This window comes from Hyla sarda, chromosome 12, assembly GCF_029499605.1.
Source record: "Hyla sarda isolate aHylSar1 chromosome 12, aHylSar1.hap1, whole genome shotgun sequence".
Taxonomy (NCBI): domain Eukaryota; kingdom Metazoa; phylum Chordata; class Amphibia; order Anura; family Hylidae; genus Hyla; species Hyla sarda.
In genome coordinates this window covers 17,965,346-17,989,388 of record NC_079200.1, presented here as the reverse complement: position 1 = coordinate 17,989,388, position 24,043 = coordinate 17,965,346, and the positions used below count along the sequence as shown (strand labels likewise).

General features: G+C 47.6%; 1 protein-coding gene across 7 annotated transcripts in view; it reads left to right on the top strand.

Moving 5' to 3' along the window:
• CNTNAP1 (contactin associated protein 1) overlaps positions 1 to 24,043 on the top strand; it is a 354,100-nt gene that overhangs the window by 284,183 nt on the left and 45,874 nt on the right. For all 7 annotated transcript variants that reach the window (XM_056549087.1, XM_056549086.1, XM_056549085.1 and 4 more), the window contains 6 exons: positions 5,362 to 5,533; positions 8,096 to 8,202; positions 8,877 to 8,996; positions 9,109 to 9,312; positions 16,950 to 17,106; positions 18,005 to 18,132. In XM_056549087.1, the coding sequence (XP_056405062.1) occupies positions 5,362 to 5,533; positions 8,096 to 8,202; positions 8,877 to 8,996; positions 9,109 to 9,312; positions 16,950 to 17,106; positions 18,005 to 18,132 (888 nt within the window). The remainder of the gene's footprint in view (positions 1 to 5,361; positions 5,534 to 8,095; positions 8,203 to 8,876; positions 8,997 to 9,108; positions 9,313 to 16,949; positions 17,107 to 18,004; positions 18,133 to 24,043) is intronic.

Here is a 24,043-nt window from a genome sequence, read left to right as displayed (position 1 = left end):
TGCTGGTCCAATGTTGATTCTTTGGATTTCTTGCCCAATCATTCCTCTTGTTGTGCCGCAGTGGTGGCTTCTTTGCAGCAATTCGACCATAAAAGCCGGAGTCTCACAGTCTCCTGTGAACAGTTGATGTTGAGATGTGTAGGGGTTTGATCTCTGTGAAGCATTTATATGGGCTCTAATCTAAGGCGCTGGCAATTTGCAGATTCTAAGGCCAGTTTCCTCATAGCTTTTGATGGTTTACATGACTGCACTTGAAGACCCCTTCAAAGTTCTTGCAGTTTTCCAGATTGGCTGACCTTCATGTCTTAAGTAATAATGGATTGTCCTTTCTCCTTAGTTAAGTGGTTCTTGCCATAATATAGATTACAACAGTAGCTGAATAGGGTTAAACACTATATGGAACCATGTACCAATCGTACAGTTGTGCAGCATAGACTAATGCAAAGGTTCTTGTGTATGCCTTGTGCCTACCTGTCGGGTAAGAGCTGCAGACTGCTCCGTCTGTTTGTGTGTATGTGAAAAGATGCCCACGCTGGAGAGTATAGTACTACGAAGTGGGTGGGTAAGTTCACATCATATGCATTTTTTCACTTAAAGGGTGTTTTTGAAGAAATCATTGCCATCTCCATAGACCGCAATGCAATCCTGGCAGAATTCCGCTTAAAGAATAAATATGCTCAAATATGCGATTTTGCCGTCTGAACAGAGCAGGAGAATCCCATTGAAACAATAGGACTCTGTAGGCTTAATGTCTGCAGTGTGGAGGGGGGCTTATAGTTTATTGGGTCCCCCCCCCCCCAGGGAGGTACTTAGGGCCCTAAGGTTACTCTAGTCACTGCGAACAAAGTCCCCTACTAAGGCTGAGACTACAACTCTTGGCCGGCCCAGGCAACATCATCTGCTACCTTTTCTGTGTACCTCACTTAGGTAACAGACTTTTTAATTACTAAAGCATAGGGGATAAGATGTCTGATTGCGGGGGTCCCGAGCAGGGAGCGGCGGCGTCTGGAACACAGAAGCTTGGAGCTTCCGTGTCCGTGATGTCACACCATGCCCCCTCCATTCATATCTATGGGAGGGGGCGTGATGTAGCCGTCACGCCTCCTCCCATAGACATGAATGGAGGGCCCATGGCGGCTGTAGTCAGTCATCCGGCATGGAGCGCAGTTCGATCCATGCACGGATGACCAGGGTCCTACGCCAGAGATCGCAGGGGTCACCAGTGGCGGGACCCCCACGATCAGACAACTTATCCCCTATCCTTTGGATAAGAGATAAGATGTTTATCGCCGGAGTACCTCTTTAAGATAATTATGCATTATAAACAATATATAGGATGTCCAGTATATGGTTTGGAGGTACCTGGGGCCCTAAGGTTACTCTAGTCACTGCGAACAAAGTCCCCTACTAAGGCTGAGACTACAACTCTTGGCTGGCCCAGGCAACATCATCTGCTACCTTCTCTGTGTACCTCACTTAGCTAACAGACTTTTTAATTATTAAAGGGGTACTCCGCCCCTAGACATCTTAACCCCTATCCAAAAGGATAGAGGATAAGATGTCTGATCGCGGGGGTCCCACCGCTGGGGACCCCCGTGATCTCTGCTGCGGCACCCCAGATATCCGAAGTTCTCTCCGTGCCGGATGACTGGTGATGCAGGGCAGAGGCTCATCACATTATGGCCACACAGCCAAAGGACGTCCTGGTAAATAGAACAATGTATTTTAGACCATTACATTTTTTTTATGTATTTTTCATTACATGGTTTAAATGAAATCTATCCCAAAACACGTTGCACCTCGTATGAGTCGGAGCTGTTCACAAGCTTTCACTAGAATGGTGCCAGACATTTTTTGGCATTTGCATGAAGGTTGTGAGAATTGCATCTGACTTCATCCCAGAATGACGTACTACTGAAAATCCTGTTGTTATGCGGCGTTTAGTCTCACAGTGTTAGAATATTACCAGAAAGAAAGCTGTTCTGGCTGTCAGGAATGTGATACGGATTGGGGCCCCACAGTCCTCTTATGGTGGTAGACCTGTTGTAAGGTGAGGTCGGGTTAACAGGTGGCATCATATTCCAGTGTTTCCTGACCAGTGTGCCTCCAGCTGTTGCAAAACTACTACTCCCAGCATGCCAGGACAGCCTTTGGCTGGGTATTAGTGAACTACTGCATGGGAGAAGGGACTGTAGTGTGATAGAAGCTTAGGTGACTGCATGCATAGCTTTATGGACTGCAAACCAATATACAGTGGTCCCAAAAGTAACAATGGACTCAGGTTACAATGTTTTTAATATACAATGGTTTTCTTGGACCAATGTCATTTGAAACCACCCAAGTCCCTGTCTCAGCTTAAAGGAGTACTCCGGTGCTTACACATCTTATCCCCTATCCAAAGGATAGGAGATAAGATGCCTGATCGCTGGAGTCCCGCAACTGGGGACCCCAGGGATCATGCACTCGGCACCCCGTTTGTAATCAGCCCCTGGAGCGTGTTCGCTCCGGGTCTGATTACGGTCGACCGCAGGGCCGGCGGCGTGTGACGTCATGTCTCCTCACCCGTGTGAAGTCACGCTCTGCCCCTCAATGCAAGCTGTCACGCCCCCTCCCGTAAGCTTGCATTGAGGGGCGGAGCGTGACGTCACACGGGGGCGAAGGCGTGACGTCACACGCCGCCGGCCCCTGCGGTCGACCATAATCAGATCTGGAGCAAACACGATCCGGGGGCTGATTACAAACGGGGTGCCGCGTGCATGATCCCGGGGGTCCCCAGCTGCGGGACTCCCGCGATCAGGCATCTTATCCCCTATCCTTTGGATAGGAGATAAGATGTGTAAGCACCAGAGTACCCCTTTAATTGACAGTGAGCTGGAAGCCGAGCTCTGTTTCCAAATCTCACACCTGTGCACAATTTGTATGCAGAACAAGATTGGAAACAGGGCTCGGCTTCCAGCTGACTGTGACAGTCAAGCAGTGACAGGGATGGGGAGAGTGAGGAGGTGTTTCAGTCCTCAGCACTTCAGGGGCTTGGGGTTACCTCCTTGCACCAGAGAATAAAATATTTTTTTCTATGTTATGGATGTTTTATGTTTTATGCTTTCTATCAGTGTCAGCAGTTTGGACGTGAATTGCAGCCAACACATTTCCAGTCCTCTATGTAGAAACATTCAGTAGATCTTCCTGACTACAATATGCACGGACTTCTGCTTTATCTGTATTAACTATCTGGTCTTTTTTTTTTTATTATCATATATATATATATATATATATATTTTTTTTTTTTTACTTCTTTTGGGGGCTTTAGTTTTGCATATTGAGTTTTTGGACTCAAGCTAGAATGGGCAGATTTACTTAGATGTACAGTCTTGAAGGGGGAGATTTATCAAAACCTGTCCAGAGGAAAAATTGCCCAGTTGCTCATAGCAACCAATCAGATCGCTTCTTTCATTTTTAACAAGGCCTCTGCATAATGAAAGGAGCAATCTGATTGGTTGCTATGGGCAACTTTGCCTTTGCACAGGTTTTGATTAATCTCCCCCAAAATGTTTTATACATTGTATCCTGTTTTAAATTACCTGTGATAAATTTGAAGATTTTTCAGAGTGCCGGTAATCCAAGTCTTTCAGTCTTTAAATGTCCAGATTTATAAAAGTGGTTTAGGCTGATTGATGCCTGGTTTGCACTTCGGTTCTAAGATTAGACGAAAACAGTGCACCAAAATCTTGGCACATTTGTGGCACACAGAGTCACAACTTAGGCCACTTCCCTTGCCCTGATAAGCCATGTCCCCTTTTCGGGTGAGGCACAGTTTCTGCTATTTTTTGGTTCTCTTTGCTTAAAGTGTACCTGTCATTAAGAATTTTTTTTTTATATAATGTAGATAATACTATTATATGTATGTTTGTAATATACATTGGTTAAAATTTTTTTATATTTTTGTACCTACAGCTATTGTCTGTGTGTCTCTATGAGGAGTCCAAATACCGGTGTGGGTGGACAAGTGTGGGTGGACAAGCAGGGCTCTGTACACTGAGGACAAGCAGGGCTCTGTACACTGAGGACAAGCAGGGCTCTGTACACTGAGGACAAGCAGGGATCTGTACACTGAGGACAAGCAGGGCTCTGTAAACTGAGGACAAGCAGGGCTCTGTACACTGAGGACAAGCAGGGCTCTGTACACTGAGGACAAGCAGGGCTCTGTACACTGAGGACAAGCAGGGCTCTGTGCACTGAGGACAAGCGGGGCTCTGTACACTGAGGACAAGCGGGGCTCTGTACACTGAGGACAAGCGGGGCTCTGTACACTGAGGACAAGCGTGGTTCTGTACACTGAAGGTCAAGCAGGGCCCTGTACAGTGACGACAAGCAGGGTTCTGTACCTAAGGACAAGCAGGGTTCTGTACACTGAGGACAAGCAGGGCTCTGTACACTGAGGACAAGCAGGGCTCTATACACTGAGGACAAGCGGGGCTTTGTACACTGAGGACAAGCATGGTTCTGTACACTGAAGGTCAAGCAGGGCCCTGTACAGTGACGACAAGCAGGGTTCTGTACCTAAGGACAAGCAGGGCTCTTTACACTGAGGACAAGCAGGGTTCTGTACACTGAGGACAAGCGGGGCTCTGTACACTGAGGACTAGCGGGGCTCTGTACACTGAGGACAAGCAGGGCTCTGTACACTGAGGACAAGCAGGGCTCTGTACACTGAGGACCAGCTGGGCTCTGTACACTGAGGACCAGCAGGGATATGTGCAGTGAGGCTCTGTGACAAGCCCCCGACTTATACAGCAGGATGATTGACAAGCCAGGAGCCTGCACAGAGCCCTGCTTGTCCCGCCCTCACTTTCTCTATTTGGGCTCCTCATAGAGACACACAGGCAATAGCTGCAGGGATAGCATTTTTTTTTACTTAAAAATAGGCAAAAAAAATGTTATCAATGTATATTACAAATATACATATATTGGTTTTATCTACATTATATACAAAGTTTTTGTTAACGACAGGTACACTTTAACAAATATGTCTGAACCATTCTGGTGGATTTGAGGACACAATTCTGGTGCAGCGGACTTAGTAGATCTGGTAATCCCAAAGCCAGCTAATATTGTAACCTGAGGGATATATGGACCATCCTAAGGACACGGCTGTCAGCCTGAGTTTCCTTTTTGATTTGGGTGATAAGGTAGAACAGCAGTAGGGGATATATACTGCCACGGCTCCTCCCCGATGAGATGGAAAACAACACGTACAATGACGTCTTCCTCTTCTTGAAGGTTAAATGCGTTCTGAACGAATATGACGTGAAGTAACTAGAAGACATTACCTGTTATTTCTTGACCTCTATTTTCTTCTCACAGGTTGCCCCAAACCAGCGGCAGGATCCGGCTGCTATTCCAACCAGACGGCATTTCATGGCTGCATGCAGCTGATAACCGTGGACGGACAACCGATAGATTTCCATCGTATGCAGCTGGGATGGCTGGGGAGGTTTTCAGAAGTCATGTTCAATGTCTGTGCCATTGCTGACAGGTATCTCAACAGCTTAGAGATATTTATTAGGAGCTTTCACCAGGTGCGGAATTTTGCCTGAATGAACTAATCGTATGAAATACTTTCGTCTTTACATAGTTGAATGCGCTGACAACAAAATCACACAAAAATTATCAATGGAAATCAAATGTATCAACCCATGGAGGTCTGGATATGGAGTCACACTCAAAATCACAGTGGAAAACCCCACTACAGGCTGATCCAACTTTGATGTAAAGTCCTTAAAACAAGTCACAATGAGGCTCAGTAGTGTGTGTGGCCTCCACGTGCCCGTATGACCTCCCTACAATGCATGGGCATGCTCCTGATGAGGTGGGGGATGGTCTCCTGAGGGATGTCCTCCCAGACCTGGACTAAAGCATCTGCCAACTCCTGGACAGTCTGTGGTGGATGGAGCGAGACGTCCCAGATGTGCTCAATCGGATTCAGGTCTGGGGAACGGGCGGCCCAGTCCATAGCATCAATGCCTTCCTCTTGCAGGAACTGCTGACACACTCCAGCCACATGAAGTCTAGCATTGTCTTGTATTAGGAGGAACCCAGGGCCAACCGCATCAGCATATGGTCCCACAAGGGGTCTGCGGATCTTATCTCGGTACCTAATGGCAGTCAGGCTACCTCTGGCAAGCACATGGAGGGCTGTGCGGCCCCTCAAAGAAATGCCGCCCCACACCATTACTGACCCACCGCCAAACCAGCCATGCTGGAGGATGTTGGAGGCAGCAGAATGTTCTCCACAGCGTCTCCAGACTCTGTCACATGTGCTCAGTGTAAACCTGCTTTCAACTGTGAAGAGCACAGGGAGCCAGTGGAGAATTTGCCAATCTTGGTGTTCTCTGGCAAATGCCAAACGTCCTGTACGGTGTTGGGCTGTAAGCACAACCTCCAACTGTGGACATTGAGCCCTCAAACCACCCTCATGGAGTCTGTTTCTGACTATTTAAGTGGACACATCACATTTGTGGCCTGCTGGAGGTCATTTTGCAGTGCTCTGGCAGTGCTCCTCTTTGGCGGAGGTAGCGGTCCTGCTGCTGGGTTGTTGCCCTCCTACAACCTCCTCCATGTCTCCTGATGTACTGGCCTGTCTCCTGATAGCGCCTCCATGCTCTGGACACTATGCAGACAGACACAGCAAACCTTCTTGCCACAGATCGCATTGATGTGCCATCCTGGATGAGCTGCACTACCTGAGCTACTTGTGTGGGTTGTAGACTCCGTCTCATGCTTCCACTAGAGTGAAAGCACCGCCAGCATTCAAAAGTGACCAAAACATCAGCCAGGAAGCATAGGAACTGAGAAGTAGTCTGTGGTCACCACCTGCAGAACCACTCCTTTATTGGTAGTGTCTTGCTAATTGCCTATAATTTCCACCTGTTGTCTGTTCCATTTGCACAACAGCATGTGAAATTGATTGTCAATCAGTGTTGCTTCCTGAGTGGACAGTGTGATTTCACAGAAGTGTCATTGACTTGGAGTTACATTGTGTTGTTTAAGTGTTCCCTTTATTTTTTTTGAGCAGTGTATATTACATCTGCGGATTCTCTTTTAAAGATAAATTATGTGTATATATATATATATATATATATATATATGTCAGGATTCGGCAGGCTGGAGGTGGATCCTCTGTGTCAGAGAGGGATTGGCGTGGATCGTATCGGTGGACCGGTTCTAAGTTGCTACTGGTTTTCACCAGAGCCCGCCGCAAAGCGGGATGGACTTGCGGCTGCGGTAGCAACCAGGTCGTATCCACCGGCAACGGCTCAACCTCTCTGACTGCTGAGATATGCGCGGTACAAGGGATTAGACAAGAGCAAGGTCGGACATAGCAGAAGGTCAGGGCAGGCAGCAAGGATCGTAGTCAGGGGCAACGGCAGGAGGTCTGGAACACAGGCTAGGAACATACAAGGGAACGCTTTCACTGGCACAATGGCAACAAGATCCGGCAAGGAAGTGCAGGGGAAGTGAGGTAATATAGGGAAGTGCACAGGTGAACACACTAATAAAAACCCATGCGCCAATCAGTGGCGCACCGGCCCTTTAAATCGCAAAGACCCGGCGCGCGCGCCCTAGGGAGCGGGGCCGCGCATGCCGGGGCAGCACAGACGGGGAGCGAGTCTGGTAAGCAGGTCGGGATGCGCACCGCGAGCAGGTGCGTCCCCCATCGCGAATCGCATCCCGGCTGGGAACATTATCGCAGCGCACCCGGTCAGCAGGTCTGACCGGGGCGCTGCGAACAGGAGAATGCTGTGAGCGCTCCGGGGAGGAGCGGGGACCCGGAGCGCTCGGCGTAACAATATATATATATATATATATATATATAATTATATTCATTAGTATTATTTTATTGTTATTTTTTATTATTATTGTTAATAATAATAATAATAATAAATATTTATATAAAAAATTTTTCTTGTAATTCTAGTACATTTTACATTTTTCCTTATATGATTATGTTTAGCCAATGTCCCATGTATAAAACAGATTGATTTGACGTATAAAAATATTATTCGTGATGTCGTCAATATGCCTCTCCCACCTCTAGGTGCAGGCCAAATCTATGTGAACATGGGGGTCGCTGCTACCAGTCCTGGGATGACTTCTTCTGCATCTGCGACATGACCGGCTACAAGGGAGAGACCTGCCATAAATGTAAGTAGCCTTTCTAGCTTTTAAGTCTATAAATAAATAAATGCTTTGCTTGACTCACAAGCAGAAGTTCACAAATCGAAAGACAGGACTGTGAAGGTGACGTCACGCCATAGACATGAATGGGGGGGGCGTGGTGTGACATCACGTCTCCAGTCCCGGAACCACACAGGTTTCCGAGACTGGAGCAGCAGCCCGACATAGAATACGAGTGTTGCACTGACATCGCGGCGGGTCCCAGCGGCGGGACCCCCGCGATCAGACATATCACCTATCCTTTGGATAGGGGATAAGATGTTTTTGACCGGAATACCCCTTTACCGCCTGGGGTTGTGATTAGGTATACAATGTGAAAGTATCAGATTTTGCCTTAGACTGGGTCGGTCACCATAGGCTCATGTACATGGTAGATCTGGAGGGGTGCCGATGGGCTTACAGCGGGAACCTCCTCCACAATACAGACTAAAAGAGACACCTAAACTGGGACCTAATATAAGTTTTTTTTCTAATTTATAATAATTGAGATGTGGTGATAGATAATTTGGGGAGAAGACAAGAAGATTTCTGATATGAGCAAACTAGAAATAAATTTGTTTTCTATTTGGTGTTACTGAAAGTATTTAATGCTTTGGGCTCTTAATGAACTAAAATATAACCTATTAATGTTTCCTTTAAAGCTCTCTACAAGGAAAACTGTGACGCCTACAGGATCAGCGGGAAGTACTCCGGCAACTACACCGTGGATCCGGATGGCAGTGGCCCTTTAAAACCGTTTTCGGTCTACTGTGACATATCTGGTAATGTCATCACCACTATCAACGTTACCAAAGTACAATGTTCTTCATCATCTGCCGCTGATGCGGTGCAACTGCAACACGGTGTTACGGTTGTTTTATCTTATTATTGCAGAGGAAAGAGCATGGACCACTGTTCAGAATGACCGGTATTATCGAACCAAAGTCGTTGGATCCAATCCCGACCAACCGTATCTAGGGGAGGTAAATTACTGGAACGCATCCTGGGGGGAAGTGTCTTCGCTGGCTAATGGATCGGAATACTGCGAGCAAAGAATAGAATACTCTTGCTACAAATCCAGGCTCCTCAATTCTCCAAGTAAGTACGAAACATGTCATGTACTCTGGAAACTCAAGTCAGTATGGTCGTATCCTGACCGAAAAAAGTAGGAGTCTTGAAGAACACAGCAGGTTTCTCTAGTGTAGAGAGGGGAGGGGTCTATAGAACTCAAAGGGGTACTCCTTCCCTAGACCTCTTATCCCCTATGCAAATCATAGATGATAAGATATCTGATCGCAGGGGTCCCGCCACTGGGACCCCTCACGATCTCTTGCCCAGCACCCCGACGTTCTATATTTATATTCAAATCGCCGGCTGTGGGCAATCGTGGATGTGACACCACGCCGCCTCCTTTCATGTCTATAGGAGGGGGCGTGACGACTGTAAGGATAATGTCTAAGGCCGGAGTACCCCTTTAAATTCCCATGTTAGCGCCGCTGGGAAATTGAAGATGATGGGGTTTAGGGGCTGAGTGGTATTTGTCATTTGTGACTTATTCTTCTTACTTTTCAAACTTGCACTTTCTCCTAAATAAATTTATGCAAATTTTTTTTTTATTGTCTCTGTGGTGTATGAGGAATTTGCACATTTTTTTTCAATGCACTTTATCATCGTGTGGATTTTACACTAAGTAAAGAGAGGCAATGCAAGAATTTTTAAGTTTAAATTTTTTACTCCTTTTTCGTATATTATATTTATTTACTTATGTATTTAATAATCACATTTTTGCTTACAGAGTCATATTAGGGCTTGTTTCCTGTGGAACCAATTGTACTTTCTAAAGACTTCCTTCTCATTACCATAAAATAGTCACCAAAAGAGTAAAATTTATTTTTGCTTAGGTAAAATTGTAAAAAGATAAATGCAATTTTCACTCAACAATACAGTTCACTGTGTGGCAGAATTGACATTTTATGTTAATTATATTTAACTCTGTATTCCTCAGGTTGATACGATTACATCAGCGCCCGACTTGTATAGTTTGTCATTTCTTACTACTTTTAAAGAATTAAAAATGAAAAAAAAAATATATAAAAAAAAAGTTTAAATCATCATTTTCTGACCCCTGTAACTTTTTACCTTTCTGTCAATAAAGCCTATTTTTTGTGTACCATAATCTGTAGTTTTTATTGACACCATTGTAGCATCAGGCTCTTTGATAAGAAATGTTTTGTGCGATTTGATGTGACTAAAAAAACATCATTTTTTTTGTTTTTGTTTTTACATTTACACCATTCGTGTGCGACTTATAGTTGAGACATTTCCACGTGTGCTAAACATTTTCTTTATAATAATAATATTTTAATATTATTATTATTTTGATATAAAATTTTGTTGACATTCATGTGAAAAGGGGATTATTAGAATTTTTACTAGTTTTTTTTTTTAAATTGTTTTCATATTTTCCCACGTACGGTCGCATGTAGCGCTAACGCAACGCATTTCACGCTGTGCAAAATGTGCTGCGCAAGGGGAAATACGCTGTATATTCTGCGATGAGCATACGCACAGGGCTACCGGGTGGCGGTCCTGTGTGTTTAGTGAGGTTTGGGGGCGGGGCCACACTTGCATGACTGTAACGCACGGCCCCGCCCCCGCCCCCAAACCCCACTGCATACAGGGCCACCGGGAAGCTCTGTGTGTGTGCTGATCGGAGACTACGTAGCGTGAAATATGCTGCATTAGCTCTACGTAGGACCGTACCCCAAAACTATTTTTGACTTTTTTTTTTTTTACATTATTTAGTTGCTTATTTAATTGATTTATCTGTGATCTGCCAGTGCAGACTGCCAATGGCCTTCAGAAGGCCTCAGGATGTGTCACGATGCCGGCTGGCAGGTAGTGGATCCTCTGTGCCAGAGAGGGATTGGCGTGGACCGTGCTAGAGGATCGGTTCTAAGTCACTACTGGTTTTCACCAGAGCCCGCCGCAAAGCGGGATGGTCTTGCTGCGGCGGTAGTGACCAGGTCGTATCCCCTAGCAACGGCTCAACCTCTCTGGCTGCTGAAGATAGGCGCGGTACAAGGGAGTAGACAGAAGCAAGGTCGGACGTAGCAGAAGGTCGGGGCAGGCAGCAAGGATCGTAGTCAGGGGCAACGGCAGGAGGTCTGGAACACAGGCTAGGAACACACAAGGAAACGCTTTCACTGGCACTAAGGCAACAAGATCCGGCGAGGGAGTGAAGGGGAAGTGAGGTGATATAGGGAAGTGCACAGGTGTAAACACTAATTGGAACCACTGCGCCAATCAGCGGCGCAGTGGCCCTTTAAATCGCAAAGACCCGGCGCGCGCGCGCCCTAGGGAGCGGGGCCGCGCGCGCCGGGACAGAACTGACGGAGAGCGAGTCAGGTACGGGAGCCGGGGTGCGCATCGCGAGCGGGCGCTACCCGCATCGCGAATCGCATCCCGGCCAGAGGCGGTATCGCAGCGCCCCGGGTCCGTGGAACCGACCGGAGCGCTGCAGTGAGAGGAGTGTAGCGAGCGCTCCTGGGAGGAGCGGGGACCCGGAGCGCTCGGCGTAACAGTACCCCCCCCCTTGGGTCTCCCCCTCTTCTTGGAGCCTGAGAACCTGAGGACCAGACTTTTGTCCAGGATATTGTCCTCAGGTTCCCAGGACCTCTCTTCTGGACCACAACCCTCCCAATCCACTAAAAAGAAGGTTTTCCCTCTGACCTTTTTAGATGCTAAAATTTCTTTGACGGAGAAGATGTCCGAGGAGCCGGAGACAGGAGTGGGGGGAACAGATTTGGGAGAGAAACGGTTAATGATAAGTGGTTTAAGAAGAGAAACATGAAAGGCATTAGGAATACGAAGAGAAGGAGGAAGAAGAAGTTTGTAAGAGACAGGATTAATCTGGCGCAAAATCTTGAAAGGACCAAGATAGCGTGGTCCCAACTTATAGCTAGGGACACGGAAGCGGACATATTTGGCGGAGAGCCATACCTTGTCTCCAGGGGAAAAAATGGGAGGAGCTCTTCTTTTCTTATCCGCGAATCTCTTCATGCGTGAAGAAGCCTGTAAGAGAGAATTTTGGGTCTCTCTCCATATGATGGAAAGATCACGAGAAATTTCATCCACAGCGGGCAGACCAGAGGGCAAGGGGGTAGGGAGGGGGGGAAGAGGGTGACGGCCGTACACCACGAAAAACGGGGATTTGGAGGAAGATTCAGAGATTCTGAAATTATACGAGAATTCAGCCCAAGGTAGAAGATCTGCCCAGTCATCCTGGCGGGAGGAAACAAAATGTCGTAAATAGTCACCCAAGATCTGGTTAATTCTTTCTACTTGTCCATTGGATTGAGGATGGTATGCAGAAGAAAAATTTAATTTAATCTTGAGTTGTTTACAGAGAGCCCTCCAGAATTTAGACACAAATTGGACGCCTCTATCCGAGACGATCTGCGTAGGCAACCCGTGAAGACGAAAAATGTGTACAAAAAATTGTTTAGCCAACTGAGGCGCTGAAGGAAGACCAGGAAGAGGGATGAAATGTGCCATTTTGGAGAATCGATCAACGACCACCCAAATAACAGTGTTGCCATGGGATGGGGGTAAGTCAGTAATAAAATCCATACCAATCAGAGACCAAGGTTGTTCGGGAACAGGCAGAGGAAGAAGAAAACCAGCGGGCTTCTGGCGAGGAGTCTTATCCCGGGCACAGATAGTGCAGGCTCGCACAAAGTCCACCACATCAGTCTCTAGAGTCGGCCACCAATAGAAGCGAGAGATGAGTTGCACAGATTTCTTGATGCCCGCATGACCTGCGAGATGGGAGGAGTGACCCCATTTGAGGATTCCGAGGCGTTGGCGTGGAGAAACAAAGGTCCTTCCTGGAGGAGCTTGCCTGATGGAGGCTGGAGAAGTGGAAATCAGGCAGTCAGGAGGAATGATGTGTTGAGGAGAGAGTTCAATTTCAGAAGCATCTGAGGAACGAGAGAGAGCATCGGCCCTAATGTTCTTATCAGCAGGCCGAAAGTGAATTTCAAAATTAAATCGGGCAAAGAACAGAGACCACCTGGCCTGACGAGGATTCAGCCGTTGGGCAGACTCGAGGTATGAGAGGTTCTTGTGATCGGTGTAAATAATAACTGGAAATCTTGATCCCTCCAGCAGATGCCTCCATTCCTCAAGTGCTAATTTAATGGCTAGAAGCTCTCGATCCCCGATGGAGTAGTTCCTCTCCGCCGGAGAGAAGGTCCTAGAAAAAAACCCACAAGTAACAGCATGCCCGGAAGAGTTTTTTTGTAGAAGGACAGCTCCAGCTCCCACTGAGGAGGCATCAACCTCCAATAGGAAGGGTTTAGATGGGTCAGGTCTGGAGAGCACGGGAGCCGAAGAGAAGGCAGACTTGAGTCGTTTAAAGGCGTCTTCCGCTTGAGGAGGCCAAGACTTGGGATCGGCATTTTTTTTGGTTAAAGCCACAATAGGAGCCACAATGGTAGAAAAATGTGGAATAAATTGCCTGTAATAATTGGCGAACCCCAAAAAACGTTGGATGGCACGGAGTCCGGAGGGGCGTGGCCAATCTAAGACGGCAGAGAGTTTATCTGGATCCATTTGTAGTCCCTGGCCAGAGACCAAGTATCCTAGAAAAGGAAGAGATTGGCATTCAAACAGACATTTCTCAATTTTAGCATAGAGTTGATTGTCACGAAGTCTCTGAAGAACCATACGGACATGCTGGCGGTGTTCTTCTAGATTGGCCGAAAAAATTAGGATATCATCAAGATATACAACAACACAGGAGTATAACAGATCACGAAAAATTTCATTAACAAAGTCCTGGAAGACAGCAGGGGCGTTGCACAGGCCAAAGGGCATGACCAGATACTCAAAGTGTCCATCTCTGGTGTTAAATGCTGTTTTCCACTCATCCCCCTCTCTGATGCGGATGAGGTTATAGGCGCCTCTTAAGTCCAATTTAGTAAAGATGTGGGCACCTTGGAGGCGATCAAAGAGTTCAGAGATGAGGGGTAAGGGGTAGCGGTTCTTAACCGTGATTTTATTAAGTCCGCGGTAGTCAATGCAAGGACGTAGAGAGCCATCTTTTTTGGACACAAAGAAAAATCCGGCTCCGGCAGGAGAGGAGGATTTACGGATAAAGCCCTTTTTTAGATTCTCCTGGACGTATTCAGACATGGCAAGAGTCTCTGGGGCAGAGAGAGGATAAATTCTGCCCCGGGGTGGAGTAGTGCCCGGGAGGAGGTCGATAGGACAATCATAAGGCCTGTGAGGAGGTAGAGTCTCCGCTTGTTTTTTGCAGAAAACATCCGCGAAGTCCATATAGGCCTTAGGGAGACCGGTTACTGGAGGAAGTACAGAGTTACGGCAAGGGTTACTGGGAACCGGTTTTAGACAGTCCTTGGAACAAGAGGGCCCCCAACTCTTGATCTCCCCAGTGGACCAATCCAGGGTTGGGGAATGAAGTTGAAGCCAGGGAAGTCCAAGGAGAATTTCCGAGGTGCAATTGGGGAGGACCAAAAGTTCAATCCTCTCGTGATGAGATCCGATGCTCATTAGAAGGGGCTCCGTGCGGAAACGTATGGAACAGTCCAATCTTTCATTGTTTATACAATTGATGTAAAGGGGTCTGGTGAGACTGGTCACTGGGATGTTGAACCTGTTGACGAGAGAGGCCAAAATAAAATTTCCTGCAGATCCAGAGTCCAAGAAGGCCACAGAAGAGAAGGAGAAGGCAGAGGCAGACATCCGCACAGGCACAGTAAGACGTGGAGAAGCAGAGTGGACATCAAGGATTGTCTCACCTTTGTGCGGAGTCAGGGTACGTCTTTCCAGGCGGGGAGGGCGGATAGGACAATCCCTCAGGAAGTGTTCGGTACTAGCACAGTACAGGCAGAGGTTCTCCATGCGGCGTCGTGTCCTCTCTTGAGATGTCAGGCGAGACCGGTCGACCTGCATAGCCTCCACGGCGGGAGGCACAGGAACAGATTGCAGGGAACCAGAGGAGAGAGGAGCCGAGGAGAAGAAACGCCTCGTGCGAACAGAGTCCATATCTTGGCGGAGCTCCTGACGCCTTTCGGAAAAACGCATGTCAATGCGAGTGGCTAGGTGAATAAGTTCATGAAGATTAGCAGGCATTTCTCGTGCGGCCAGAACATCTTTAATGTTGCTGGATAGGCCTTTTTTAAAGGTCGCGCAGAGGGCCTCATTGTTCCAGGATAACTCAGAAGCAAGAGTACGGAATTGTACGGCATACTCGCCAACGGAAGAATTACCCTGGACCAGGTTCAACAGGGCAGTCTCAGCAGAAGAGGCTCGGGCAGGTTCCTCAAAGACACTTCGAATCTCCGAGAAGAAGGAGTGTACAGAGGCAGTGACGGGGTCATTGCGGTCCCAGAGCGGTGTGGCCCAAGCCAGGGCTTTTCCAGACAGCAGGCTGACTACGAAAGCCACCTTAGACCTTTCAGTGGGGAACTGGTCCGACATCATCTCCAAGTGTAATGAACATTGGGAAAGGAAGCCACGGCAAAGCTTAGAGTCCCCATCAAATTTATCCGGCAAGGATAGTCGTAGTCCAGAAGCGGCCACTCGCTGCGGAGGAGGTACAGGAGCTGGCGGAGGAGATGGTTGCTGGAGCTGTGGTAGTAACTGTTGTAGCATAACAGTCAGTTGAGACAGCTGTTGGCCTTGTTGCGCAATCTGTTGTGACTGCTGGGCGACCACCGTGGTGAGGTCAGCGACAACTGGCAGAGGAACTTCAGCGGGATCCATGGCCGGATCTACTGTCACGATGCCGGCTGGCAGGTAGTGGATCCTCTGTGCCAGAGAGGGATTGGCGTGGACCGTGCTAGAGGATCGGTTCTAAGTCACTACTGGTTTTCACCAGAGCCCGCCGCAAAGCGGGATGGTCTTGCTGCGGCGGTAGTGACCAGGTCGTATCCCCTAGCAACGGCTCAACCTCTCTGGCTGCTGAAGATAGGCGCGGTACAAGGGAGTAGACAGAAGCAAGGTCGGACGTAGCAGAAGGTCGGGGCAGGCAGCAAGGATCGTAGTCAGGGGCAACGGCAGGAGGTCTGGAACACAGGCTAGGAACACACAAGGAAACGCTTTCACTGGCACTAAGGCAACAAGATCCGGCGAGGGAGTGAAGGGGAAGTGAGGTGATATAGGGAAGTGCACAGGTGTAAACACTAATTGGAACCACTGCGCCAATCAGCGGCGCAGTGGCCCTTTAAATCGCAAAGACCCGGCGCGCGCGCGCCCTAGGGAGCGGGGCCGCGCGCGCCGGGACAGAACTGACGGAGAGCGAGTCAGGTACGGGAGCCGGGGTGCGCATCGCGAGCGGGCGCTACCCGCATCGCGAATCGCATCCCGGCCAGAGGCGGTATCGCAGCGCCCCGGGTCCGTGGAACCGACCGGAGCGCTGCAGTGAGAGGAGTGTAGCGAGCGCTCCTGGGAGGAGCGGGGACCCGGAGCGCTCGGCGTAACAGGATGCCATGACAATGCATCATCTTCCTGCGATCTAAGCCAATCCAACAACTATACCACCAACGAAGTAGAGCCATACTGTTGGAATGTCGCTGTCAGTTTTGACATCGGCATCTAAACAGCTGAAATAGCCAGCAATGGAGTACTGCAGACGGGGTCGCGGGGCTGTAAAGGTGAATTACAAAGATTAGAGAGCACTTATCCCATTTTCACCATTGTTTTGGCAGTGGGATTGCCATACGGCTTCTGGATGGGACGGAACAACGAAAGACATTTTTATTGGGGCGGCTCCAACCCCGGCATTCAGAGATGTGCCTGCGGCATCGAGAAGACGTGCGCCGATCCCAGATATTTCTGTAACTGCGATGCCGACCATCTTCAGTGGTATGTAAAAGCATACGTAACAGATTTTGAATGACTACAGTGACACGTAACATCGATGTCTCCAAACCAGGGTGCCCCCCCAGCTGTTGCAAAACGACAACTCCCAGCATGCCCGGACAGCCAACGGCTGTCCGGGCATGCTGGGAGATGTCGTTTTTGCATAAGCTGGAGGTGTCCTGGTTGGGAAACACTGTGATACATGAGCCAAAGTTGATAATAATCTGTAGCTAGAATTTTATGGGTATGTTCACACAGCAAAAAAAGCTTCTTAAAGTCCACCCGCATTAACTGCTTCAAGAACCCCCTCTGACGTCAGCGCTACTTTTAATAAGGTTTATTAGGCTTCCATTGATTTCATTGTGAGTATCCAAGCGGAACTAAGGTACAAGTCAGCCCCCTTGACGTGTTTCTCTCCTCGGAGCTTCATCAGGGGTCTGGGCTGATGGCTGATTTCAGCCATTAGTCAAGACCCCTGATGAAGCTCTGAGGAGCGAAACATGTCAGGGGAGGCTACGTGTCTGAGCTTTTAAATAAGCCTGTGTTGCTGGTCCATTTTTTTCCATCTGTTGTTTGGACTGCAACCATAAACGGTGGTATATGACATAAAAGCACATTTTCTATCTCCATGGGCCCTGAGCTCATGTGATAGCAAATACAGTAATATAGCACATATATCAGTGGTCAGCCTGTTTTTAGCCTTTATTACCAATTTCATTATATGTCCTGTGGTTATTTTAAACAAATCTCCTACCCCCAGCTATTGTCCCCAACACCACCTTTAATGTGTACCATAGTGGGCAGTCTATTAGAGGGTGTTCCAGTACCCTTGGCAACAAATGTCTCATGTGAAATATTTTATTTGTCTGTATATTTTCTTTTCGCTCCGAATTTTCCCTAGGAGATATGACAAAGGCCTGCTGACCTTCCGTGATCATTTACCTGTGACCCAAGTCGTGGTGGGGGACACGAATCGTTCCAGCTCTGAGGCCTGGTTTTCAGTAGGACCTCTACGCTGTTATGGAGACAGTAAGAGTTAAAATATTTCCATTTCCCAAGGTCCTAAGGCAGTGGTCTCCAAACATTGGACCTCCAGCTGTTGCACAACTTCAACTCCCAGCATGTCCGGGCATGCTGGGAGTTGTCGTTTTGCAATAGCTGGAGGTCCACAGTTCGGAGACCATTGTTCTAAAGGCTTAAAGGGGTTGTCTGGGAAAAAAACTAAAAAAAAAAAAAAAACAGTACTCGCCACTTGGCTCTCGCGCAGCCTCCGTTATTACGGCTCCTGGTCTCTTCCTGAGATATGTGCCCCTAGACATCTTCTCCTCTATCCAAGAGATAGGGGATAAGATGTCTGAACACGGGGGTCCCTCTGCTGGGATAAACCCCCTCTGGCAAATTCTCCGGCCTGGCACCCAAGTAATCTGCTGCATAGAGCAAACGCGCTCCGTGCCGGATTACGAGCGACCACAGCCGCCACGCCCCCTCCCTTAGACATTACTGGAGGGGGTGTGATGACCACGGCTAAACCTTTATTAAACTTAATGAAACTAAATATCGTGTGAGGAACAAAAGTATTTAAAAACACAACTCCACTGACATCCTGATATCCGTGATTACCTACAGACAAGGACAGGACAGCACAGTTGTGGAATCTAGCGATCGGGCTGTGTGGGCTCTAACTTCTTAGATGGTCCTCAGTGTTAAACTGGGTTATACACTTGTGTAGTCCAAAGGCTTTGATGGTACAATAATCCCCTCTACCCACTAATATATCTAGTGTTCATAGATCCTGAAGCCCACAAGGGGTTCCTGGGGGACCCAAGCGGGTAGCTACCCACTCCTTGCTGTGCACCGCAGGAGTGGGCTATTGTCCTTGTTTTATTAAAGTTTTATTTCCAGCAATTGGAATTAGACTTAGGATGCAGTGGAGTTGCAATTTAAAACACAAAACTGTCACACCCCAACATGTTTCACCACTTCTGTGGCTTCATCAGGGAGACAACTGACAGCAATGAGTGTTAGTGCTAAATGAGCCCCTTTATATGCTCTTGTCTCTAATTACCCACATGATCAGCCAATAATCGTGCCCCTGACCTCTCATACATGCCTCCACCAATGTTAATCAGTTATACTGAACATGACAGCCATCAGCCAATCTAAATACAGAGCTACAGAGTTAATTATTCACTGCATGATAACTATTCATTGTACAGACGGAGGTGTTATAAATAAAGAATGTATATATATATTTTATATATTATATATTTTTTTTCTATGTGTGAATCATAATGAATGTGAAATCAAATAAATATAATAGATTAAATGTGTATAATAATTAGAAATGGGTTGTGATGTATGTAAAATAAAATAATTATAAAAAATATATATAAAAATATATAAAAATACAACAAAGTGGATGTGTGTTTGTGTATAATAATAGATAGAGCGCATAATGAAGTGTATGAATTTGTTGCATGGTCTAATATCATACCACCAAGCTTAATTATCAATTAAGAATAAAGTGATTAATAAATAAATCAATATATGCTACTCAAACATTATATGAATATATTATCACACCATGTCTGACGACATCTAAGGCTCTATATTTAGATTGGCTGATGGCTGTCATGTTCAGTATAACTGATTAACATTGGTGGAGGCATGTATGAGAGGTTGAGGTTGATTGGACCGCAGTCAGGGGCACGATTATTGGCTGATCATGTGGGTAATTAGAGACAAGAGCATATAAAGGGGCTCATTTAGCACTGACACTCATTGCTGTCAGTTGTCTCCCTGATGAACCCACAGAAGTGGTGAAACATGTTGGGGTGTGACAGTTTTGTGTTTTAAATTGCAACTCCACTGCATCCTAAGTCTAATTCCAGTTGCTGGAAATAAAAATGTAATAAAACAAGGACAATAGCCCACTCCTGTGGTGCACAGCAAGGAGTGGGTAGCTACCCGCTTGGGTCCTCCAGGAACCCCTTGTGGGCTTCAGGATCTATGAACACTAGATATATTAGTGGGTAGAGGGGATTATTGTACCCTCAAAGCCTTTGGACTACACAAGTGTATAACCCAGTTTAACACTGAGGACCATCTAAGAAGTTAGAGCCCACACAGCCCGATCGCTAGATTCCACAACTGTGCTGTCCTATCCTTGTCTGTAGGTAATCACTGATATCAGGATGTCAGTGGAGTTGTGTTTTTAAATACTTTTGTTCCTCACACGATATTTAGTTTCATTAAGTTTAATAAAGGTTTAGTCTATGATCATATTTGTGAGACATAGAATTGAGAGATTGTTTAACCCCCCCCCCGGGTTAATTTGTTGTATAATTTGATACCTTAATCTATGTCATTGGGCCGTAAGGTAGTAGTTTAGTGATGACCACGGCTGCCCGAAGACTAGCACAGCCGGAGTTCTGTACATACGTTTTCAGAATGGCCGGGTGCCGGGCCGGAGATCAAAGGGGGTCCCAGAGGGGATAAGATGTCTAGGGGCGGAGTACCCCTATAAAGTCATCTTGTCCTTGTAAGTGCTTAAAGTTAGGCTGGGAGCACATTAGGAAAGGGTTGTACATCTGAAGGTATATGTTGGCATACCAGAAGGGAAGGTACAATGCATTTGAAAGTTTTAAGACCCTTTCACTTTTCATATTTTATGTAAAAAAATAAATTAAAAAAATGTATCTACTTTTCCACATCATTCTGTACTCAATACCCCATAATGTGAAAGTAGAATTTTTAGAAATGTTTGCAAATCTATTCAAAATGAAAAATTTCACAAGGACATAAGTATTCAGACCCTTTGCTATTACACATGATATTCAGCTCTGGCTCTTCCCTTTTCTCTTGATCATCTCTGAGATGTTTCTCCACCTTGATGAGAGTCACTTGTGGTAAATTCAGCTGATTGGCCAAGATACAACCCTGTCTATATAAGGTCTCACATCTGAGGCCTGGAGGACTGCCTGTAGAGCTCAGAGACAGGATTGTATGGCGGGACAGATCTGGAGACTGGTGCAACATTTCTGCTGCACTGAAAGTTCCCAAGAGCTCAGTGGCCTCAATAATTCTTACATGGAAGAAGTTTGGAACAACCAGGATTCTTTCTAGAGCTTCCACCCCACCAAACTAAGTAATGGAGGGAGAAGGGTTTTAGAACCCAATGGTCACTCTGGCTGAGCTCCAAAGATCCTGTGTGCAGATGGGAGAAACTATTAGAAGGTCCAGAACCATCACTGCAGTCTCCACAATCTGGGCTTCATGGCAGAAAGAAGCCTGTCCTCCAGAAAATTGGGGAGGCTAGGTAACTTTGACCATTGCTCAGGGGCAGATAGGTTATTTGGCTTTTTCTGCAGTTAGTGGCAGGCAATAGGCTCAGTGCTCACCAAGGTTGTATGAGTGGAGAAGTCATTACATCCCCGACTCTGAACAGTGCAGAAAATGTGTTATTAGACTGACACCTAGTGGAATCTTTAGTATATCACAAGTTTGATTGTACTTGATCTAATAGAGATTATTTTTGGGGTATTCTAGTTTGGGGTGACCCCTAGGGGTTATTGGAAATCTCTTCAGTTAAAGACACATGAAAGCCTGGAGTATGCAAAAAAAAAGCTCCTAAAGGACTCTAGGACTGTGAGGAACAAGATAATCTAGTCTGATGAAACCAGGATTGTAGTTTCTGACCTAAAAGTCATGAAAGAAACCAGGCACTGTCCATCATCTGCCCAATACCATTCCTACAGTGATCATGGTGGGGGCAGCATCATGTCTGGGGAAAACCAGGCACTGCCCATCACCTGCCCAATACCATCCCTACAGTGATCATGGTGGGGGCAGCATCATGTCTGGAGGAAACCAGGTACTGTCCATCACCTGCCCAATACCATCCCTACAGTGATCATGTGGGGGCAGCATCATGTCTGGGGGAAACCAGGCACTGCCCATCACCTGCCCAATACCATCCCTACAGTGATCATGTGGGGGCAGCATCATGTCTGGGGGAAACCAGGCACTGCCTATCACCTGCCCAATACCATCCCTACAGTGATCATGGTGGGGGCAGCATCATGTCTGGAGGAAACCAGGCACTGCCCATCACCTGCACAATACCATCCCTACAGTGATCGTGGTGGGGGCAGCATCATGTCTAGAGAAAACCAGGTACTGCCCATCACCTGCCCAATACCATCCATACAGTGATCATGGTGGGGGCCGCATCATGTCTGGAGGAAACCAGGCACTGCCCATCACCTGCCCAATACCATCCCTACAGTGATCATGGTGGGGGCAGCATCATGTCTGGAGGAAACCAGGCACTGCCCATTACCTGCCCGATACCATTCCTACAGTGATCATGGTGGGGGCAGCATCATGTCTGGGGGAAACCAGGCACTGCCCATCACCTGCCCAATACCATCCCTACAGTGATCATGGTGGGGGCAGCATCATGTCTGGAGGAAACCAGGTACTGCCCATCACCTGCCCAATACCATCCCTACAGTGATCATGGTGGGGGCAGCATCATGTCTGGAGGAAGCCAGGCACTGCCCATCACCTACCCAATACCATCCCTACAGTGGTCATGGTGGGGGCAGCATCATGTCTGGAGGAAACCAGGTACTGCCCATCACCTGCCCAATACCATCCCTACAGTGATCATGGTGGGGGCAGCATCATGTCTGGGGGAAACCAGGCGCTGCCCATCACCTGCCCAATACCATCCCTACAGTGATCATGGTGGGGGCAGCATCATGTCTGGAGGAAACCAGGCACTGCTCATCACCTGCCCAATACCATCCCTACAGTGATCATGGTGGGGGCAGCAACATGTCTGGAGGAAACCAGGCGCTGCCCATCACCTGCCCAATACCATCCCTACAGTGATCATGGTGGGGGCAGCATCATGTCTGGGGGAAACCAGGTACTGCCCATCACCAGCCCAATACCATCCCTACAGTGATCATGGTGGGGGCAGCATCATGTCCTGAGGAAACCAGGCACTGCCCATCACCTGCCCAATACCATCCCTACAGTGATCATGGTGGGGGCAGCATCATGTCTGGGGGAAACCAGGCACTGCCCATCACCTGCCCAATACCATCCCTACAGTGATCATGGTGGGGGCAGCATCATGTCTGGGGGAAACCAAGTACTGCCCATCACCTGCCCAATACCATCCCTACAGTGATCATGGTGGGGGCAGCATCATGTCTGGAGGAAACCAGGCACTGCCCATCACCTGCCCAATACCATCCCTACAGTGATCATGGTGGGGGCAGCATCATGTCTGGAGGAAACCAGGCACTGCCCATCACCTGCCCAATACCATCCCTACAGTGATCATGGTGGGGGCAGCATCATGTCTGGGGGAAACCAGGCACTGCCCATCACCTGCCCAATACCATCCCTACCAGGGACGTGCACAGACATTTTGGAGGGCAGGGGCTCAAGTAAAAAAAGAGGGCACTCTTCATAATTTAAAAAACGTCTGCCAGACTTAATGGGCAGATGTGCTGCGGCCCAGGGACACAGTGGACTCCCCCCGGGCCTCCTCGACATTCCTAGCCCCCATAAAAGTTGGTGTTTTTGTAAAATCGAGTGAAGAACAATTTCTCTGAGGTCTTCCATGTGTATATACACTTTGTCTGTGCTGTCAGTCTTATTTACAGAAAACATGTGAAAGCTGCCCTATAATATACTGTATTATAGAGGAGATTCATCAAAACCTGTGCAGAGAAAGAGCAGTGCAGTCGCCCATAGCAACCAATCAGATCGTTTTGCTGAGGGCTTTCCCTCTGCAAAGGTTTTAATAAATCTCCCCCTATATGCCCCCACCTGAGCTCTATATGACAGAACCCATCACCAATCACCCAGCGCCTATCACCCAGCGCCCATCACCCAGCGCCCATCACCCAGCGCTCATCAC